This window comes from Pseudorca crassidens, chromosome 21 (genome assembly GCF_039906515.1).
Source record: "Pseudorca crassidens isolate mPseCra1 chromosome 21, mPseCra1.hap1, whole genome shotgun sequence".
Classification (NCBI taxonomy): Eukaryota; Metazoa; Chordata; class Mammalia; order Artiodactyla; family Delphinidae; genus Pseudorca; species Pseudorca crassidens.
This window is the reverse complement of record NC_090316.1, coordinates 15,610,512-15,630,586: the sequence shown is the minus strand read 5'-3', so window position 1 is coordinate 15,630,586 and position 20,075 is coordinate 15,610,512. Positions and strand designations below refer to the sequence as shown.

General features: G+C 35.8%; 1 protein-coding gene across 1 annotated transcript in view; it reads left to right on the top strand.

The window, feature by feature from the left end:
- Nucleotides 1-20,075, top strand: part of TNKS (tankyrase) — a 176,426-nt gene that overhangs the window by 111,283 nt on the left and 45,068 nt on the right. Inside the window, exons 9-11 of the mRNA XM_067721868.1 lie at nt 2,597-2,718; nt 4,181-4,272; nt 4,365-4,443. Of these exons, the coding sequence (XP_067577969.1) occupies nt 2,597-2,718; nt 4,181-4,272; nt 4,365-4,443 (293 nt within the window). The remainder of the gene's footprint in view (nt 1-2,596; nt 2,719-4,180; nt 4,273-4,364; nt 4,444-20,075) is intronic.

Below are 20,075 nucleotides of genomic sequence, written 5' to 3'. Positions count from 1 at the left end.
CTTAGCACCTATACAATGCCTTGTTACCTAATAAAATGTTTTGATGGTAATTGTCCTTGGGTCTGTATCTGCCTACCCCCAACTTAGCACAGTGCCTTGTGCATGCTGTGTGCCCAGCAGGTTTATTGAATTGAATTTAACTTAACTCAAAATTTATTTTTTACATCTTTTTCTAATTTCCTTCTTTTAGTTTTATACCCTGGGCTCAGCGTTATCCCCATGTCACCAATTTGACTTCTTTTTTCCTTTGAGTCATTTTGTAAATTATGAGTACTGTTATGGGTTTTTATGTTGTATTTCACTGATCTACCTGATTCCACTGTAAGCATTAAGATTTAACCTAAATTTGTATAGTTTTGTAAAGGAAGAAGTTCCCTGATTAGAGTACTTTGCGACCTTCTCAGTATCTCCCTTTATTTTATTAAATAAGATTCTACCAAGGAATTATCTGAAGGCAAGGATGTAACAAAGTTGGAACTTTTCTAACCAGTTTTCATCCTCATGCTCACTGCTTTATACTAGGCAACCACAATGACAGAATTCTTTTTAAGAAAATTATACAGGAAACAAAAACAATATTTTGATCATACGCATGGTTACAGCATTTTCATTACACACATTTTTTTTGCTCTTTCTTGTTTACTTTTTTATTTTTGTTTTCATGAAGCCAATTGAACACAATAGTGTGGGTTCTGCACACACTGGAGCTGAAAATACTAAAAGTAGCTTTTATTCTTGTTTCCAAATGCATTTAGAAAGAGAGATTTTAAGACATTTTATAAATATTAAGTTTTCAGGGTAATTAGGATTTCTGAAGTTTCATAGGCCTGTACTTTGAAGAATTTAGCAGTGATAAAGTACCACTAAACAAGAGGTTATATAAAGATGTTTTTTCCCCAAACCTGCCATGACTTATTTTATAAATATTCAGCATTCATGCAATAAATACTTATTGGCTACCTACTATATGCCAAGCACTGTGCTAGGTGATGGGACTACCATAGCAGATAAGACAGTGTGATAAGTCCTGTGATATACAGCTAAAGGCAAGTACGAAGGACTTCATAAGAAGGAATCCTAATGGGGAACAACAGGAAGGCTTATCCAAGTATCTGAATTGAGACCTTGAGTGACGAGTAGTAGTTAATAAGATGCGAGTATGTGCACACGTGTGTCTCTGTGTGTCTCTTTATTTAAAATTGCCTTCCTTTTAATTAATTGATTAATTAATTAATTATTTAGGCTGCATCGGGTCTTAGTTGCGGCATGCGGGATCTTTCATTGCGGTGGGTGGGCTCTTTATTGCAGCATGCGGGCTTCTCTCCAGTTGTGGCACGTGGGCGCCAGAGCATGTGGGCTCTGTAGTTGTGGTGTGCAGGCTTAGTTGCCCCACAGCATGTGGGATCTTAGTTCCCCAACCAGGGATCGAACCCACATCCTCTGCATTGGAAGGTGGATTCTTAACCACTGGACCACCAGGGAAGTCCCTCTTCCTGTCTTTTGAAGAAGAGCAGAAAGTGACATGGGGCCCTCAAAGGAAAGGGAGAAAGGAAAAGAGAAAGAATTCAGCCAAGTGACTCAGCTTTGCTGTGTACCTGAAGCTGTCACAACATTGTTAATCAGCTATACTCCAATATAAAATAAAAAGTTAAAAAAACCTGAGAGATACTGTCAATACTTTATGCCTGATAATATCAAATATTTATATGAAATGGGCAAATACCTAGAAAAAAAAAAAAAAGAATTCAGTACCAGGCAGATGCAAAGGCAGGCCTGGAATTAATGTAACATATTAGGTCACATATCATTATATCTTTTTAGAACAATGTTCAGCTTTTTGTAGTAAGTAGTCATATCAAAATACAATCCAACCTTGTAAAATAGAAAATAAGATGATTTGCTTTTAATGAGTAAGAGTGGTGGATTCTTACTTATGCAATTAATTTAGAAATGCCTTTTTAAAAATCTCTTACTTGCTTATACAAATAATAAATAAACATTAACTGTTCTTTGAAAAATTTTCAGACTCTGGCACTTCCCACATAATTCAGTTCTTCCCTTCTCTGTGTCAAGACATAATCACTATTAACATTTTGGTGAATATTTCTCTAAATGTCTTTTTTATATCATTAGTTATATTTAGTTACGGTGGCAGTAGAAGTAGTAACAGTACCAAAAAAAAGGGTCAGCCTGTCCTCCTCATTTGCTACTTGAATTTTCATTTAATAATATATACTTTCACGTCAGTATATACATAGATCTATCTTTTTGTTTAAGAGTTATAAAGTATTCCAGTGTATAAGTATTCACAAATTATTTAACTGGTTTCTATTTGGTGAACATTTAGGTTGCTTGTTTTAAAACTTTGCTGGAGTGAGTATCTTTATGAACTCCGAGTAGAAAATAGTCTTATTTCAAAATTTTTCATTAACCTACACCCTCATCCTTTGCACCTTTATCATCATATTGTCATTTGTTGCTGTTGCTAAAATAGAGGAATGTGTAAAATTAATAATTTATCTACTTTATTTATAATCATGCTAATGATTTTTATAGATTTTAAATATTTATATGTCAACCATTATTTCATTAACAGATGAATTTAAAGGTCATTCTTTACTACAAGCAGCCAGAGAAGCAGACCTAGCGAAAGTTAAAAAAACACTTGCTTTGGAAATCATTAATTTCAAACAACCACAGTCTCATGAAACTGCACTGGTAAGATCCTATTGTTAATCCGTTCCTTGGGTCTGTGATAGTCGTGTAAATGCAAAATACGATTTTCATTTCGGAAACATTAAGGTAACTTTAGTATCTGAAGTGCCAGGAATTTGTATTTTAATATTGGTTGCATTGATTTTTAAATTTGGTTAGGGAGATAATTGCTTTCGTGGATGAGAGAATAGACATTTGCTCAACCTTAATCTGAAAATTATTTTTATTTTTGTCTTTACCCAACCATATTATAATAAATGTACTTTTGTGGCCAGTGCTCTCATGAAATACAAGATGTGATTTTTCTCTATAGAATCTTCTTTTTCTTGTGGTTGCTAGATAAATACTGTATTTGCTTTCTATCAACGATTAAATTATTTTCAAAGATACTTACATCATCATTTTGAGCAATTGTCGTCAAAGAATTGTTACATTCATTATAGAAAAATGGTATGGTTAGGAATTTTTTTGTTCCAGACTGTACAAATTTTTAAAACTATTCATGTTTTTTCTTCTAATGTACTTTGAGAAAGATTGTTCTATTTTCCTTGTCATTGACCACATTAAGTTTCAGGTATAGGGCTGGTTGGATTATACCTGAATTCAGAATTTAAGCATAAGTGATGCTTCTATCACAGACCTCTAAATATGCTTCAGTTAACATTCTTTATATCTGGCACAGAAGGGTCAAACTCTAGGCAGTACCTGCTAAAAACAACATTATAAGAGTTACCAAACCAAAATAGGCCAACTGTATGTGTACTCAGAATATGGCTCTCATGCTGGGGTTTAGATGCATTCAGGCTACACAGCACTTCTGCCAGGAGACACTCAAAGCCACAGAATGAACCTGGCCTGCTTTTTTAGAGTGTTCATTCTGTTCTTTAGTATGTAGTTTTCTTACTTTTTCAGTTTTAATACAAACATGAATATAAAATGAAGTTGAATATAAAAGTTGTATAAATAGAGGGTAAGACATAAAATTTCTGAGAATACTTCTCCCTCTAAGCTCCTTCAAGTCTGTTACCTTCTTACCTGTCCCTGGGCATATGGACTTATTCTCCTGTAGTGCTAGGAGTACCTCTGGGAAAGAGCTTGAGAAATATTGATTTATGTGGCTGACAGCCTACTGAAGGATTGAGTAATTCAGTTATAGATTTCTGTAGCTTTGGAGAGGCAGTATTCTGATACCTTCAAGTAAATATATACTGAATAATTACTTATTGGCTGAAGGGAAAGAAATGAAGTCTCTTACTGCTCAACTGAGAGCATAATTTCACCTTGGTTTAAAGGCTTATGTTTTATACTCCCAGTGTATTTAGGAGGAATTTTGATCATCTCCATAATGTTAAAATATATGTTTTGAGATTACAGTGTTTTAAATAGTCAGCAGGTGCTATTCAATTCAGAAATCTATTTTTACATAGAAGTTTATTTTATTAACTTGGTTTTCTTTACTTTACAGCACTGTGCTGTGGCCTCCCTGCATCCCAAACGCAAACAAGTGACAGAATTGTTACTTAGAAAAGGAGCAAATGTTAATGAAAAAAATAAAGAGTAAGTGCAGTTGCAGAAGGAGTTGCTCAGTTCTTAAAGGGAAAGTGTGGTACAAGTTAGGAGATTACCTTTTCCTTTCCTCCTCTCCATAGTTTCATGACGCCCCTGCACGTTGCAGCAGAAAGGGCCCACAATGATGTCATGGAAGTTCTACATAAACATGGAGCAAAGGTAAGGCTCATGCCTGAGATAAGGTGCCAACCTTGGCATTGAGTAGCTAGCTGCACTTAAGACTATTCCTATTCTCTCTGATTTTCCCGAAGAAATTAATCTTATAAAGGACTGTTAGCATGTATTTGAATTCATAGATTCTCCTTTAAAGCTGATTTAAATCTTGTTACTAATAGAGATAATTACCTGTGTTTTATATTGTACTTTACTATCATTCTTCTATAAAGCAATAAAGGTGGCTATGGTCTTATCATTTGAAACACATTTCAACTTTATATTGTTTCACCTTAATATTGGAATTGATGTATTTTGGTAGTCAACATCAATTACAGTTTATCAGAAAGTAATTTATGTAAATGATAGGTAAAATATTGCTACCTATTTTAAAGAACATTTGTTCCTTCAAACTGGTAATGATAATAATTTTCTCAAATAACCTTAATATAAAGAAATAAAATTTTAATAACCATTTTTATTGGCATTGTCTGAGTGACATTATCTGTAACTCCATGACTCCATAAATTGCTTGAGCAAGATTTGCTTGAAGGGAAACAAACTGGTTGTTTTTCGGAGGTACTTGAACTTGCAGATTTTTAAATCCTCAAGAGTGAATACTTTAAAGCAGGAGTCCCCAAAGTAGGGTGCAGACACTCTATGGAACATACAAGATGAGCCATTGGGTGTAGGAAAAAAATACTAGAATTTTGATTTATTAAAATAGTAATTTATTTACAAATGAAAAAGTTAAGATCTACAGTAAGTCCCCTACATACAAACAAGTTCTGTTCCGAGAGCATGTTCATAAGTCTAATTTGTTCTTAAGTCCAACAAAGTTAGCCTAGGTACCCAACTAACACAATCGGCTGTATAGTGCTGTACTGTAATAGGTTTATAATCCTTTTCACACAAGTAACACATAAAAAACAAACATAAAAAATAAAACATTTTTAATCTTACAGTACAGTACCTTGAAAAGTACAGTAGTGCAGTACAACAGCTGGCGCTTCTTAGCAGTACCAGCTACATCACCACTGCTTTTTATGCTTGCTTCCAGGCATCCTGGGCTTGAAATAATGATACTGTACCACTGTACTCTATACAGTACTGTAAAGTATACAAAAGCAGAACCACTTGTAGAGGATGCATTCATGTAAAAATGTATGCCAGACATGTGAACTAACTTACATGATTGGACATGGGAACGCACGTTCGCATCTTTGAAAGTTCGCAACTTGAAGGTTTATATGTAGGGGACTTACTGTACTAATATTTCATACACAGATTGATGCTGGCACTCTCATTATGTCCATGTGTCAGCCTGTCTGAGTCTTGTCAGAGCCCAAGGTGTTTCGTGAGGAAGAACACGAGTTGTGTGTGGGGGGATTGACCGTGGCACACTCACTCGTCTGCTCACTTTCAGCACTTTGTGACACATTGCACTTTACATGAGTAGATTTATGGATATTATCCTAAATGGTAGAATCTTGATAAATATCGTTGTTGAAAATCAGAGGGAATGACCGTGACAATCTTATAGCATAAAAAGTTTATCTGGCTATTTTATGAATCAGGATTTTCGGGTTGACATACTTAGCTGTTGTGCCTTTTTTTTTTTTTTTAATGAAAATAAGGAAGTTCAAAATTTGCTGATAGTTCTATGGTGACAAATGACTATTACTTGTATGTAGGTACTTTTTTTTTAAAACAGAAACATAATCAGAACCTTAAAGGTGAAAGTTATATATTTTAGAGTGAATGAGAAAGTGACTGCTCTTTAAAAGGAACTTTAACAAATGAAGAGGACATTTTGAAAATAGATTTTTAGAAAATATCCACTGTTTTGTGATTTTGTTGCCAAAAAATGATGTGTATTTATCACCCATCTGTCATATCTATATAATTTAAAAACTGGGCAACAGGATTTTCTAACCTATTTTAAAGTTTTTGTTTTGTTTTAAAATTTGTGTTCAGGTAGTTTTTGAACCTATTAAAAATATTTTAATGCAACACCTCATAATAAGTTTGCAAGAATCAAGAAAAATGCAATTTTACTAGCAGAATTCAGTTAAAACCTTAGCATAATTAGTAAATTACATTAAAAAATAAACATTGTGATTTAGAAGGCTTTGCTAATAATGCATTTTTTCCAGTGGCACTACATATCTATGTGAAATCTTTTTAGCTAATCTAGCCAATGGGACCAACTATTGAAAATGAACTTAGAATCAGACCCTCAAATCTACAACATAATTTTTATAAGATTTTTTTAAGTTTCTTTTAATTGAGCCAAATGATATTTTGTACGACTAATAATTTAAAATTTTTTTAAATTTTTAATTGTTTCACCTCTTTCCCATCCTTTGTAATTTTTTTGTATAAATTTTATATATATTTATTATGTATTAGTGTAGCCCTGCTTGGTTATAATTTACAAATGTACATAAATGTATATTGAGACAGTTCTTAAAACGTTTTTTTATTCCTAAGGTGCATGATCCTTGCTTTAAAAGGACGGTTGATGTTTTTAATTAAACAGGATGAGCTGGAATGAAAGGAACAGAGTTCTACAGATTTATTACCTATTTTCAGGGTACAACTACTGCACTGTTACGTAAATAATGTCTTGTTGTTCTGTCGAACAAAATAATAAGCTAAGTAGGCTTTCTGCTACACTTAAGAGCATGGTATGTTTATCATTTACCTATTTTTAAAAATACCTTATGGCATTTATAATGTTCTTGAATAACCATTAATAATGCCCTTCATTTTGGGAAAGTATCTCTTTGTTGTCTCCCACGAGTCATTTTATTTCCTGAAGGTTCAGTGAGAAATAACATTATTTTATATAACCTATCCTAGTCAGCATTACTCTAGGTCTGTGGTTCTAAATCTTTTTTCTGCCCTTCATGTTCACAGTACATTCTCATCAGTGATGTCACAATTTATCAGTGGGTCATGTATAATTTTAACCACCCTGCTAGTGATGTAGAATGCCTTTTATACTAGTATATCCCTAGTCCTTCCACTTCAGTTCAACAAAATTGAGAATTCCTGCGACTAGGCACTTTAAATGGGAAAAAAAGTCATATTTAATCAGGGTTAGGAACCAATAGATACAAATTTCCATCCTCCCCTTCACTCATTTCCTGGTTCCAAGGCAAACTGCTATCCCTCAGGGCTAGTTTATCTGGTGGCTAATGCATTAGTAAAAGCTCACTATAAAGACCCAACTTAGCTACTGTTGGGCCCTAATGTTTGCTTGCCTAGTGTTCTTTCTGGGCAACTTGTGGTTCCAATTTGATGTTTGAATGACTCATTGTTTCCATTTGATTCTAAAAGCACCTTCTGAACAAGTAGCCCCACTCCCAAATTAGGATTCAGCCCTCTTAGGCTGCTTCTACCATTCTGCTGTCTTCCCCTCCTCATGATGAACCTAGTTCTCAAGCTAAGACTACTAAATCAGAAAAGGCAGAGAATTTGGTAGGGAGATCTAATACCATTAACTAACTTGTCTTACTTAGACAAATAGAACTTAGTAATATTTATATAAGCCAAAGCATTCTTTTGTGTAAAACTTGGTAATAAATACAAAGTACAGGTTCACTCTGCAAGTTAAGCATATTGTGTATGTAACGTAGACAGATACAGTTTTCAGTTTAGAATCTTCCACTTTCTAGTTTTATGACCGTGAACTTAATTTCTCTGAACCTCAGTTGACTCATTGGTGATATGTGGGTATTAATACCTCCCCTACAAGGATGTTTTTTTGGTTTGTTTTTTTGGTAAAAATTGAATGAGCTTATATATATATGTATGTTGTATAGTACCTGGCACACAAACAATACTTTGATTGCTAGTAAGTATAAGCATTGTATTTTTTTCTATATTTGTCTTTTCAAACTTATATACTATATATTTCCTTTAATTATCTACATTTTATTTAAGAGATGTATATAATCCCTTTATCATTTGTTTTGATCCAGTAGCTCAACATTGAGTTGTAAAATGATAAAGATTGTGAGCTGGATACTGTGGGAAATAGTTTGGAAGTTAAAGCAGTTACCAAACTTGAAGCTAATCCTGAACCAATTTAGTGGCATCAGTAATGAAAAAGGAAGAGAAAGACGAAAGCCATTTGGAAAGACTAATTGGGTGCTGGAATAGACTTAGAAAATGGTGGTAGTTGGAAATGAATTGGGTGCTGGAATAAACTTAGAAAGTGGTGGTACAATTAAGGAAGTAAGAAAGCTAGAAAGAAATACTGGCGTCCTATGTCTTGGTAATGATTTTGTACTTGGAGTTAATATGATAGAGGGACATTAAATAAAACTAGTGGTTGGAAATACAGCACTAGAGTATGAAAGAGAGCTTAGGATTAGAAAGATCTATTGGGAAGCCATTGACATAGTGATCATACATTGTGGGAATGAGGAAGGTTCCTGGAAGAGAATATGGAGAGATGAGTTGAGAGTCAAGGAATAACCTTTGAGGATTACTCATGTTTGTGGAACAGTAGTGGGAAGAGGAACTGAAAGGCTTATCATGGTGTCTGTTGAGTGCAACGGAGTGTGAAGAAGGAACAGGTGATTAGTGCTGCAGAGAGAAACCAAGGTAGACGATCCATTTAACTTGGCAATTTTCACATAAGGGCCTTGGTAGCTTTTGAAGGAGGTGTTCCAAAGATATAGAGGTAGAAAATTGTATTAGTTAGGGTCTTGGCAATAAAAAGCACACTCAGAGTGGGTAATTTGAGGAAAGTTTAATAAAGGAGTTATATACAAAGGTGTGGGCAAGGTTTAGGAAATCAACAAAGGATGAGGTAGTACCAGCAGCAAGTGGGAGCTATCATCATCCTGGGCCTGAAGGGGCAAGGAACAGGGGAGCTATATAGAGCAGGCCACCTGACAGCATCTGTAGCCTTTGATAAAGGCTATATCTAATCCACACTCCTCACTCTTCTCCTTCCCACCAGTCCCCTTGTCATTACTTCCCACTGGCCAAATACAGCGAAAAGTTAAAGACCACAAGAGCCCATTGATGTGATCCATACACGTGATTTTCCCAGGACACAGAGCAGGGTGGAGGGTGGATGTGGGTCCAGGGAGGCAAGCAGGCAATATTTAGCAAAAGGACAGAAAACAAATGACTCTTAAGGAAAGGATGGTTATAAGAAAATGGGGTTATTAACCAACTTATTTGAGAAATCCACTTTTATAGGAGTAAACTTCTGTATCTTAAAAAATTAATAATTATCTCTACCAACCCCTGCTTCGCAAGATTACTGTAAGGCCTAAATGGGAAAGACATGAAGATTTTATCCTTTTTTCTTTATTATTGTTAATGTACCCTGGCATTCTGCATTCTGTTGCTACTGCCTTGTTTGCTATCATTATTAAGTACAACCTAAGCCCCAATTGCATACGGTATTATTAATACAGCAGATACAAAAGGTTTAATTCAGAAGTGCGTTTTTTATACATGAAAGCACTGCTATTTTGTCATTAGTGAGCATCTGTTAAATGTGTGAAACATGAAAACTTTTTTTTGATGTTCGTATGTCTTAATTTGACAGATTTATTTATAATGTATGTAAGAAGAAATTGTGTCAATAGTCATTGGCATTAAATGGGCTTATTTCTCATATTGAGAGTGATCAAGACCTTTGCTCACTTTGGAGAAATGTGTTAGCTTATTTTAAGGATTTTATTAATGCTCTTCTAGAGGTGGATTGATAAGCAGATTCTATTAGGCCAAAGGTGTTAAAGTGCTTTTAAAGGTATAGATCCAAAGTAGCTTTTATAGTTCAAATAATATCTGAAGTTTGATCATATCAAAATAAAGTCCAAAGGGGCCAGTGTCTCAGAGACATTTTAGTTACTGTTCAGTTAGATTGACTGAATCTAGATTAGACATAAGTAGAAATCTGTTTTATACTTATTTATATACATGCCTGCTTATTACTTCTATGAGATAACCATGTGGTTAATCCCAAAGAAATAATCTGCAGGAATTCTAGCTGAGATTCGCAGAAGGCTGGAACAACAAGTTTCGAAACTGTTACCTTGGCTGCCATTCTCTCTCTGTGTCTGTCTCTCTTTCTCTTTCTGAGATTGTGTGGCTTTCTTTTCTCTGCTAGTCTTTGTTCATCTGCTTCATTCTTCTTTTTATAGACTATATTTTTCTGTTTTACTTCTCTGTGGCCCAAATATGGTCTTTTCAGCCCCTACTTTATAAGCCTTTGGCTTAAAAATATACCATCTGCAGCTGCCATCTCTCCCAAGTCTCAGGGATGAGAAAGGGAGCGTATGAATAAGACTTCAGTTTGTTTAGCACAGCCATGGGATTGGCACCTCGAGTCTAATCAGCTGTGCTCTCTGCAACTTATTTCTCTGACAGTTAGGGCATGTGGGCAAGGTAAGTACCCCTTTAAGAAAGCAAAGAAAGTATGCACCATTATAATATAATATACCTCTTTTCAGAGAACTTGATTGTTCCTTTTAAAATTCCATGTGAATATTGAAGGTTTACAAATAATAATACTCAAGTTTGGCTAGTAAACATTAATCTAGTTTCATGTTTCTCAAATTTAATTTTTCTCAAATTAAAATTTAACTTCTTAGACAGATTCCATACTCTGGTGGGTTCATAACACATTAAAGGATTAAAAACCTATTAGAGTAAAATATTGATTACTGTAGCAGAATTCTAGCTAAGAATTGAATTTTTGCTTATTTTATTTATTTCATTCCTCACAGGAGATACTTTTAACTGTGTATATCCCACTGTGGATAACAATGGCCTGTAAATATCTGTAAAAACGTAAATTATACTTTTATTATAGATAAAGTGAATCAGTTTTTTTCAATATTAAACAATTCTGTCAACACAGGCAATTAACTTTTTTCCCTCCAGATTTCTAGAGAAAGAAGAAATGCATGGCTTTTGGTTAGAGAATAGTTTGATGGTCTCTAATGTTTGTTCAGTATACAGAGTAGTATGTTGAAAACAATATTCTTTATCATAAGAATTTACTAGTTTGTCATTCTTTTGAGCCCTCCATTTACCAACCATTTTCAAACAACCGGTGTACAAGGTATTGCACTTGTTACTATGAGGTATATAGGAAGTTTGAATTTGATAAAGATTCTTATCTTAAGGGACTTAAAATCTAAAAATAGTCTTGTCTAACACAGTCTACTTGAATATCTGTTATACAGGTTGGAAAGTACAGGTAGATTGCTATTCAGAGGAGAGACCAATTACTTCTGTTAGTGGTGGCAGGCTAGGGGAAAGAATGGAGAAATTCCATGAAGAAAATAGAATTTAAGCTAGGAATGTCCAAGAATTAGATATATAGAAATAGACAAAATACAAAGAATACATTTTAAATAATGACTCAATCTGAAAAGCAAAGGAGTTTTTTAGTCAGAAGTTATGATTAGTTAGTTCAGTAGGTGGAGTAATAGGTAGTCCATGGGGGATGGTGAAAATCTGAAAAGATATGCTGGAACAAGATCTTGCTGGTCTCAGCTGGAGAGCTTTGGTTTGTTCTCATGGTACTTGGAGAGCCACTGGAAATTTTGAATAGGCAGATGGCATGAACAAATCCTGCTTCAGGAAGATAGATAACATCCTAGGAAACTACTTTCTCTTAGAAAACCAATTACAGAAATGTAGACTCAAGATATATGTATAACAGTTGGCATAATCATTTAGCAGTATTCAACAAAGTTAGCTTTTTAAGATTTTTATAAAAGGGGATGATGTCGAGTTAATGTTTCTTACCTTCAAGCTAAAAATATTACAGTATGCCTGCCACCTACCTGTTCCCTAGGTTGTAGTCTCTGTCTACCAGGGCATAGACCTGTTTCAGATTCCTGTCTTTATCCCTCTTTTGTAGATTTTATTAATGCCTGTTAATTTTTTTTAACTGTTGTTTGCTTTTAATTTCAAAGTATCCTGATTTGGGCAGAAAAAAAAATTGTCACTCTAGCTAAAATAATATAGAGACTGTTTTCAACTCTCAGATTACTCGAAATCAGGTTTAGTTTGGGATGTACACATGTTCATAGTTAACGTAAAATTATAATGTGAGTCTACATGCCTAAGTACGGAAATGTCACAGAACAATTGATGATGAATTACTAAATGAGTGATGTGGACAATGATAGCTGAAGTTTAAGCGAGAGATGAACTGAGCCTCATGGTTAGCTGTTGAGACTAGGCTGTTCACACTGATTTTTGAAAGAATCCCCTTAACCATTTCCTTATGGTCTGCTTGCTGGTTTCCAAAACTGTTTTTGGCATTTTTTTAATCATAATTTTATGTCCTATACATTTCAGGTCACATACCATTGTGGTTTTATATCATTTTATCAAATTATCCTCTTTAGGAAAGTCATTCTTACTATTCAAATAGAAATAAAGATACATACCTCAACTTGTTATCTCCAGATACAAAAAAAAAAGAATGTTTGTCTTTAAAACTGCCAGACATCTGTTATTCTTCTCACACTTTCTGAATTTGTATCTTAAGCCAGTTCTAACCATTAATTACCACAGTTGAGGTGTAACACATTAAATATAACATTTTTCTTATTTGAGGCAGTTTCTGTACTTTAGAGAAAACAGATCTCTTTAGTGCTGAATGCTAAGGGTCTTTGAAGACATCCTCTGTCATATCCTTGTGGTAGAGATTGGGATAGAGGAAAATAAAACTGTGTCTTAAAAAAGACTTCATCAGTCCCAACATTCCTGAATTTCTTCAGTAAGTGTGCTGGTAATTCCAAATAATACATATATATTAAGAAAGTTGTATTTATTTAAAATATGAAGAATAAATTCATGCTTCTGTATATAAAATCAATCTGTCAAATAAATTTTTTAGGTTGAAAACAAAACTCATGGACAGCAATGCATATATATAGCTGTATAACTTGAAAGTTCCTAGAAGATTCCTTGTGAGCGGCAATGTCACTTATTTGGTTAGCTCAGTTTGAATGACCATTTAAGCACTTAATTATATGTATAATACTAGACTGTATATTTGTTTTGTCTCTCTGTTTTTTTAAGAGTTTGACTCGTATATAAAGAATATTTTGAATGTTGTTGAGCCTAAGTTTTTTGCCTGAGTGAAGAATTATCACAGTGTGAGTCACAGTCATCAAAGCCAAGAGGACAAAGAACAGTGTTGTGTCAAGAGATATTCTAGCTTCTGGACTATATTCTGTACTTCAGTTGGCCCTTTTTTTTCAGTGTTTCCAGCATTGATTTTATGGATGACATGCACCGGTCATTTAATCTTTTCCTGTTATTTCTCCACCAATAGAGTGAATTATTGTCATTTACCATTTATGTAACTTACAGAATGGTGGAGATTAGAGTAATAAATCCAAACTTAGGAGAACTCCCTTTAAACAATGAGAGTTCCCTACAATTCTCTGGCATCACAACAAAATAAAATTACACTGGCTCCAATATATCACCCTTCTTCACTGTGAAACTGAACTAGAGCAGCAACACAAATCCTGCCAGGTGACTCACTTAAAAAATCGGGGGACGGGGATTGATCTCTAGTCATATCACATAGTTACTGCTGCCCTCCAGGAATAAATTTATCACACACATTTTGTACTTCTGTGCCTTGAACCACTTCAGAATATTTGGAGGAAAAAATTAGATTGCCCACTTTATAGAGAGCCCTGATTCTAACCCATGACTGACTGATAAACAAATAAAGGTAGAACCTCAAGCATGTTGATCAAGTTAGATATGAGAGGGAGTTAGGGACCTTGAGTTTTCTTTTTTCAGTTTTGAGTCAATTTAAAGATCTGTAATGACTCAAGCAGAGAGTCGATTTCCCATCCAGTAATCATTTTTCAGTAAATGTGTTCTTAAAAGTCCACATAGTAAATATTTTAGGCTTTGTGGGCCAAGAGACAAAATAGAGGATTTTATGTAGGTACTTATATAGCCATTTAAAATGTAACCATTTAAAAATGTAAAAACCATTCTTAGCTTGCAGGCCACACAAAACCAGTAGGTTGGAGCTGACCCGCAGGTCAAAGCTTGCCAAGTCCTTCCGTAGAGCTCCGTTTTGTTCAGATAGAGAAGCTTGAGGGTCTGAGACAGCTCTGATGATCTCATCTCGTCCTTACTAGTGCCTGGTAAAGGCATGGGCCCACAAACCATCTCTGGCCCCAACCATAAGGAGAGGTTCGCTGAGAAAGCTTTCTTCTCTTTTAAAATAGATGTCGGCAACTTCCCTTTTGGCCTTGGGTAAGACTGCCTGGCACTGGTGGAGTGCGGCTGCCACAGTCATCTTATGACCTGAGACGGGAAAGCCCGGAGCCCTGAGACCAGGGAATTGGAGAAATTTCTGACATTTGCTTCTAGAGAGGAATAATTCTTCTTCACAAAAACCCCTATAGAATATCTGTTTAATATTTCCCTATTATTGATTGTCGTTCTTTCTAAGTGGGTTATACAAAGTCTCACCAAATTTTTCTAGTTTCTTTTTTTTATTAAGTTTTTTTTTTTTTGATGTGGACCATTCTTTAAGAGTCTTTATTGAATTTGTTACAGTATTGCTTCTGTTTTATGTTTTGGTTTTTTGGCCACGAGGCATGTGGGATCTTAGCTCCCTGACCAGGGATTGAACCTGCACCCCCTGCATTGGAAGGCGAAGTCTTAACCGCTGGACCCCCAGGGAAGTCCCTCTAGTTTCTTTATTCTACTTATTTCCATGGAATGAGTGCTTCTATTACATTATTCGCTGATACTTTTCTATGACTTCTTGTAGTGCTTCAGCCTTGTTGTCTGATGAAGCACTCCATGGATATTCTTTTGTTGCTATGAAACTATTTAGAATTTGAGGGAAGAATTATTTCATAAAGAAAAATATATACATTTACTAAAGCAAAGAATTTTGTGTTACACTGGTCTCTCCTGTACTTTAGGGTAGAGGGAAGAGTTACATTTAAGGTTAAGTCATAGTCTCTGCTTTTAAATAGCTTACAGTTTACATGTAGCATCTAATATTAGCAAGTGCTTAGTAAATGGTAGTTGCATCCCTTCCTTATATTAGTGAGTAGTGATTTATGCTCAGTATTTCACTCCATGAGTGCCTGTCCCAGAATGAGTAAGAGGTGGAAGAAGTGAATCTGCAGTGTTCTATATTGCGCTCTGTTCCACCATGCATATTAATAGAGAGAACCGCTTCTTAAACATAGTGTGTTGTTAATGTTTAAAAATACTGTCTGTACTTTATCTGGTGTTCAGTTGATCTGCTTAGACACTGGAAGTGAAACTGGCTGGTGTTGGATTTACTGAGAAACTTTACATCTGTCTCTACCATTGCATTGCTGAGGTATCTTTAAGGATAATCTTGACCAAAGGCAAATTTTACCTTTCACGATGACTTTAGAAACTAACACCTTCAGAAAATGGGGCTCCAGGGTAATCTAATAAAGCTGGAGCATAGCAGGCCTATCAGATTATGAAGAAAAAATATAGTGGGAAGAGAGGTAGGAGAGGTGGTGTAAAAGTAAATGACAGATGGTCTTCAATGACACGCTGAGGGATTCAAGTTTATGTGAAGGCACTGAAGAGTCACTGAGTTTGGGGTGAGGAATAACTTGGTAAGATCTGTATTTCAGAGTAGTAGTTCTGAAACCATGTTCCCATGATTTAATGAGCTGGATTATGGATTTCCATCACTATAATTGAATAATTTAGTGGGTGTCTTATCCAATTTCCAGAAAAATGTTAATGATTAGAATGTTCTTAAAGTTTTTCTCCTGTGATGAGGACATAACAGAAATATTCACAGAAAAATTCAAGAAGTTTAGTTTGACCACTTGTGTTTTCCATTAGTACACGCTAATGGCTGTGCTTTTATGTTGTTTATGTATAAACAGTCATTTTTCTGCTGGCAAATGTGATATAATTAAATTTGTCAGCATTTCATGGTGAATCTTGTGCACACCATTAAGAATTTATTGGCTCTCTCTTGTGAGAACACCAGAATCACAACTAGCTGCTGAACAGTCATTGACAGGAAGATGCTGGAACTCACCAAAAAGGATACCCCAAATACAAAGAGAAAGGAGAAGCCACAATGAGACTGTAGGAGGGGCACAATCACAGTAAAATCAAATCCCGTAACTGCTGGGTGGGTGACTCACAGACTGGAGAACACTTATACCACAGAAGTCCACCCACTGGAGTGAAGGTTCTGAGCCCTATGTCCGGCTTCCCAACCTGGGGGTCTGGCAAGAGGAGGAGGAATTCCTAGAGAATCAGACTTTGAAGGCTAGTGGGATTTGATTGCAGGACTTCAACAGGGCTGAGGGAAACAGAGACTCCACTCTTGGAGGGCACACACAAAGTAGTGTGGGCATCGGGACCCAGGGGAAGGAGCAGTGACCCCAGGGGAAACTGAACCAGACCTACCTGCTGTTGGAGGGTCTCCCACAGAGGTAGGGGGTGGCTGTGGCTCACCGTGGGGACAAGGACACTGGCAGCAGAAGTTCTGAGAAGTACTCCTTGACAGGAGCTCTCCCAGAATCCACCATTAGCCCCACCAAAGAGCCCAGGTAGGCTCCAGTGTTGGGTTCCCTCAGGCCAAAAACCAACAGGGAGGGAAAGCCAGCCCCACCCATCAGCAGTCAAGCAGATTAAAGTTTTACTGAGCTCTGCCCACCAGAGCAACAGCCAGCTCTACCCAGCACCAGTCCCTCCCATCAGGAAACCTGCACAAGCCTCTTAGAAGGAACACTCCCAAACTCATTCTGTGAGGCCACCATTACCCTAATACCAAAACCAGACAAAGATACTACAAAAAAAGAAAATTACAGACAAATATCACTCATGAATATAGATGCAAAAATCCTCAACAAAATACTAGCAAACAGAATCCAACAACACATTAAAAGGATCATACACCATGATCAAGTGGGATTTATCCCAGAGATGCAAAGATTCTTCAGTATATGCAAATCAATCAATGTGATACACCATATTAATAAACTGAAGAATAAAAACCATATGATCATCTCAATAGATGCAGAAAAAGCTTTTGACGCAATTCAACACCCATTTATGATAAAAACTCTCCAGAAAGTGGCCATAGAGGGAACCTACCGCAACATAATAAAGGCCATATATGACAGACCCACAGCAAACATCATTCTCAGTTGTGAAAAACTGAAAGCATTTCCTCTAAGATCAGGAACAAGACAAGGATGTCCACTCTCACCAATATTATTCAACATAGTTTTGGAAGCCCTAGCCATCAGAGAAGAAAATCAAGAAAAAGAAGTAAAAGGAATATATATTGGAAAAGAAGAAGTAAATCTGTCACTGTTTGCAGATGACATGATACTATACAGAGAGAATCCTAAAGATGCCACCAGAAAACTACTAGAGCTATTCAATGAATTTGGTAAAGTTGCAGGATACAAAATTAATGCACAGAAATCTCTTGCATTCCTATACACTAATGGTGAAAAATCTGAAAGAGAAATTAAGGAAACACTCCCATTTACCATTGCAACAAAAAGAATAAAATACCTAGGAATAAACTTACCTAGGGAGACAAAAGACGTGTATGCAGAAAACTATAAGACACTGCTGAAAGAAGTTAAACATGATACCAACAGATGGAGAGATATACCATGTTCTTGGATTGGAAGAATCAATATTGTGAAAATGACTATACTACCCAAAGCAATCTACAGATTCAATGCAATCCCTATCAAATTACCAATGGCATTTTTTACGGAACTAGAACAAAAAATCTTAAAATTTGTATGGAGACACAAAAGACCCCAAATAGCCAAAGCAGTCTTGAGGGAAAACAACGGAGCTGGAGGAATCAGACTCCCTGACTTCAGACTATACTACAGTGTTACAGTAATCAAGACAATATGGTACTGGCACAAAAACAGAAAAGTAGGTCAATGGAACAAGATAGAAAGCCCAGAGATAAACCCACACACCTATGGTCAACTAATCTATGACAAAGGAGGCAAGGATATGCAATGGAGAAAAGGCAGTCTCTTCAATAAGTGGTGCTGGGAAAACTGGACAGCTACATGTAAAAGAATGAAATTGGAACACTCCCTAACACCATACACAAAAATAAACTCAAAATGGGTTAGAGACCTAAATGTTAGACTGGACACTATAAAACTCTCAGAGGAAAACATAGGAAGAACGCTCTTTGACATAAATCACAGCAAGATCTTTTTTGATCCACCTCCTAGAGTAATGGAAATAAAAACAAAAATAAACAAATGTGACCTAATGAAACTTGAAAGCTTTTGCACTGCAAAGGAGACCATAAACAAGACGAAAAGACAACCCTCAGAATGGGAGAAAATATTTGCAAACGAATCAACAGACAAAGGATTAATATCCAAAATTTATAAACAGCTCATGCAGCTCAATATTAAAAAAACAAACAACCCAATCCAAAAATGGGCAGAAGACCTAAATAGACATTTCTCCAAAGGAGACATACAGATGGCCATGAAGCACATGAAAAGCTGCTCAATATCACTAATTATTAGAGAAATGCAAATCAAAACTACGAGTATCACCTCACACCAGTTAGAACGGGCATCATCAGAAAATCTACAAACAACAAATGCTGGAGAGGGTGTGGAGAAAAGGGAACCCTCTTGCACTGTTGGTGGGAATGTAAATTGATACAGCCACTATGGAGAACAGTATGGAGGTTCCTTAAAAAACTAAAAATAGAATTACCATATGATCTAGCAATCCCACTACTGGGCATATACCCAGAGAAAACCATAATTCAAAAAGACACATGCACCCCAGTGTTCGTTGCAGCACTGTTTACAATAGCCAGGTCATGGAATCAACCTAAATGCCCATCGACAGATGAATAGATAAAGAAGATGTGGTACATATATACAATGGAATATTACTCAGCCATAAAAAGGAACAAAATTGTGTCATTTGTTGAGACGTGGATGCATCTAGAGACTGTCATACAAAGTGAAGTAAGTCAGAAAGAAAAACAAATATCGCATATTAACGCATGTATGTGGAACCTAGAAAAATGGTACAGATGAACCGGTTTGCAGGACAGAAGTTGAGACAGATGTAGAGAACAAATGTATGGACACCAAGGCGGGAAAGCTGCGGGGGGTGAGAGGTGTGATGAATTGGGCGATTGTGATTGACATGTATACACTGATGTGTATAAAATTGATGACTAATAAGAACCTGCTGTATAAAAAAATAAATAAAATTTAAAAAAAAAAGAAATTATTCAAACCCTTGCCTGAAGTGTCACAGCCTTACAACAATGAAAAACTGGAGACAGGGAGACTGTCTTAAATCCTTTCTTTTCTTAATCTTGTGTTTGGTGGGGGTACCCAAGTGTTTTGAATAACCAACCAGCATATATTTGAGAATTTACTATGTACCATTAACGGGAGCTTTCTAAAGGACCCAGAAAACCTATACAATACTTTCCATATTTCAGTAACCTTAGTTTTACTTGGTAAACAAACACTATCCCTGTGTTCTAATTTATAAAATAGTGCTGAATTGACATAGGTGTTCAGAAAGGAAGTAATCAGCAAGGCTTCAAGTAATCA